The 1,083-nt window shown below is 56.8% G+C and overlaps 1 protein-coding gene across 1 annotated transcript; it reads right to left on the bottom strand.

The window, feature by feature from the left end:
- Positions 1-324: 324 nt before the first annotated feature.
- On the bottom strand, positions 325-879 carry LOC144713136 (uncharacterized). Its single transcript, XM_078587637.1, has one exon. It carries the CDS (start codon positions 877-879, stop codon positions 325-327), a length of 555 nt encoding a protein of 184 aa, XP_078443763.1.
- Between the last annotated feature and the right edge of the window lie 204 nt (positions 880-1,083).

Raw genomic sequence — 1,083 nt, 5'->3', positions numbered from 1 at the left:
ACGCCCAGCTCGGTGCTGGCGGGAAGCGTTGGCACCCGTGCGTGGCGCTTGGCATTGGCGCGCGGCGCTTGCGCGTGCGCGCTTGTGCCGTTCAGCCCGCGCGTCCAGCACGCACAGACCGTACCTGATCCATCCGACCTTGGGCGTGGACGGGCGCATGCGCAATCTACCGTGAATCACCATCGGCAGTGGCAATGGCCTAATAGATCAGGCATTTGGATATCGCTATCCATAATGACTCAGTCCTTAGAAATGTCATGAGCCACGATGCGGACAAACCCTCCCAGTAAGCACGCAGGCCCCTGGGCAAGGAATGTCGACTAGTTAGGGGCCTAACACGCCCCCGCCGCCTGAAATTCGCGATGCCCTCATCGACGCTCGCTGCTCCGCTTCATATGCTTGAAGTAGATCCTCAAACTGCCATAAGTCTGAGTCGCGCTCCCAGGTGCCTGATTCCTCTGGGCGGTTCTTCCACTTGATGAGATACTTGATCTTGTGATAGCAGCCCTGACGTCCTCCCCGGTCAGTGTCCCACTTTGCCAGGACAGCTGCTGCTTCCTGGTCAAAGTGTGCCCGCACATTTGGTGGCGCACGTTGGGGCTGGTTCCTCGCCGCGTCTTTGGGATCTGGTACATATTTCTTCAGAACCGACACATGGAAGACCGGATGGACCGCCATCCGACGGGGAATATTGAGTCGGTAGGCAACCCGGCCGATTTTCGCTACGACTTCGAAAGGTCCATCGTAGCGGGGAACCAGGCCCTTGTGACGCTGCTTTGCTTGCTTTGTCTTCAACATCTGAGTGTTGGTCTTTAGTAGAACCTTGGCACCCACTTGGAACTCAACGTCCCATCTGTGTTGGTCCGCATACTTCTTCATTCTTTTAACGGCACGCTCCAACGCCTGGCAAGCTTCCTCAATGCGAGCGTGATATTCGCGCAGAAAGCGGAAGGCCGCGGGGAAGTGTCCATTCCCTTTCCTCTTCACAACTTATGGAGGAGTTAGTGGCTGTCTTCTCGTTGCAATCGCAAACGGCGAGTGACCCGTAGCCGAGCTCCAGTTGATGTTGTGCGCAAATTGTGC

The sequence above is a fragment of the Wolffia australiana genome, chromosome 15 (assembly GCF_029677425.1).
Source record: "Wolffia australiana isolate 7733 chromosome 15, ASM2967742v1".
Classification (NCBI taxonomy): domain Eukaryota; kingdom Viridiplantae; phylum Streptophyta; class Magnoliopsida; order Alismatales; family Araceae; genus Wolffia; species Wolffia australiana.
This window is presented reverse-complemented; position numbering and strand designations above follow the sequence as displayed.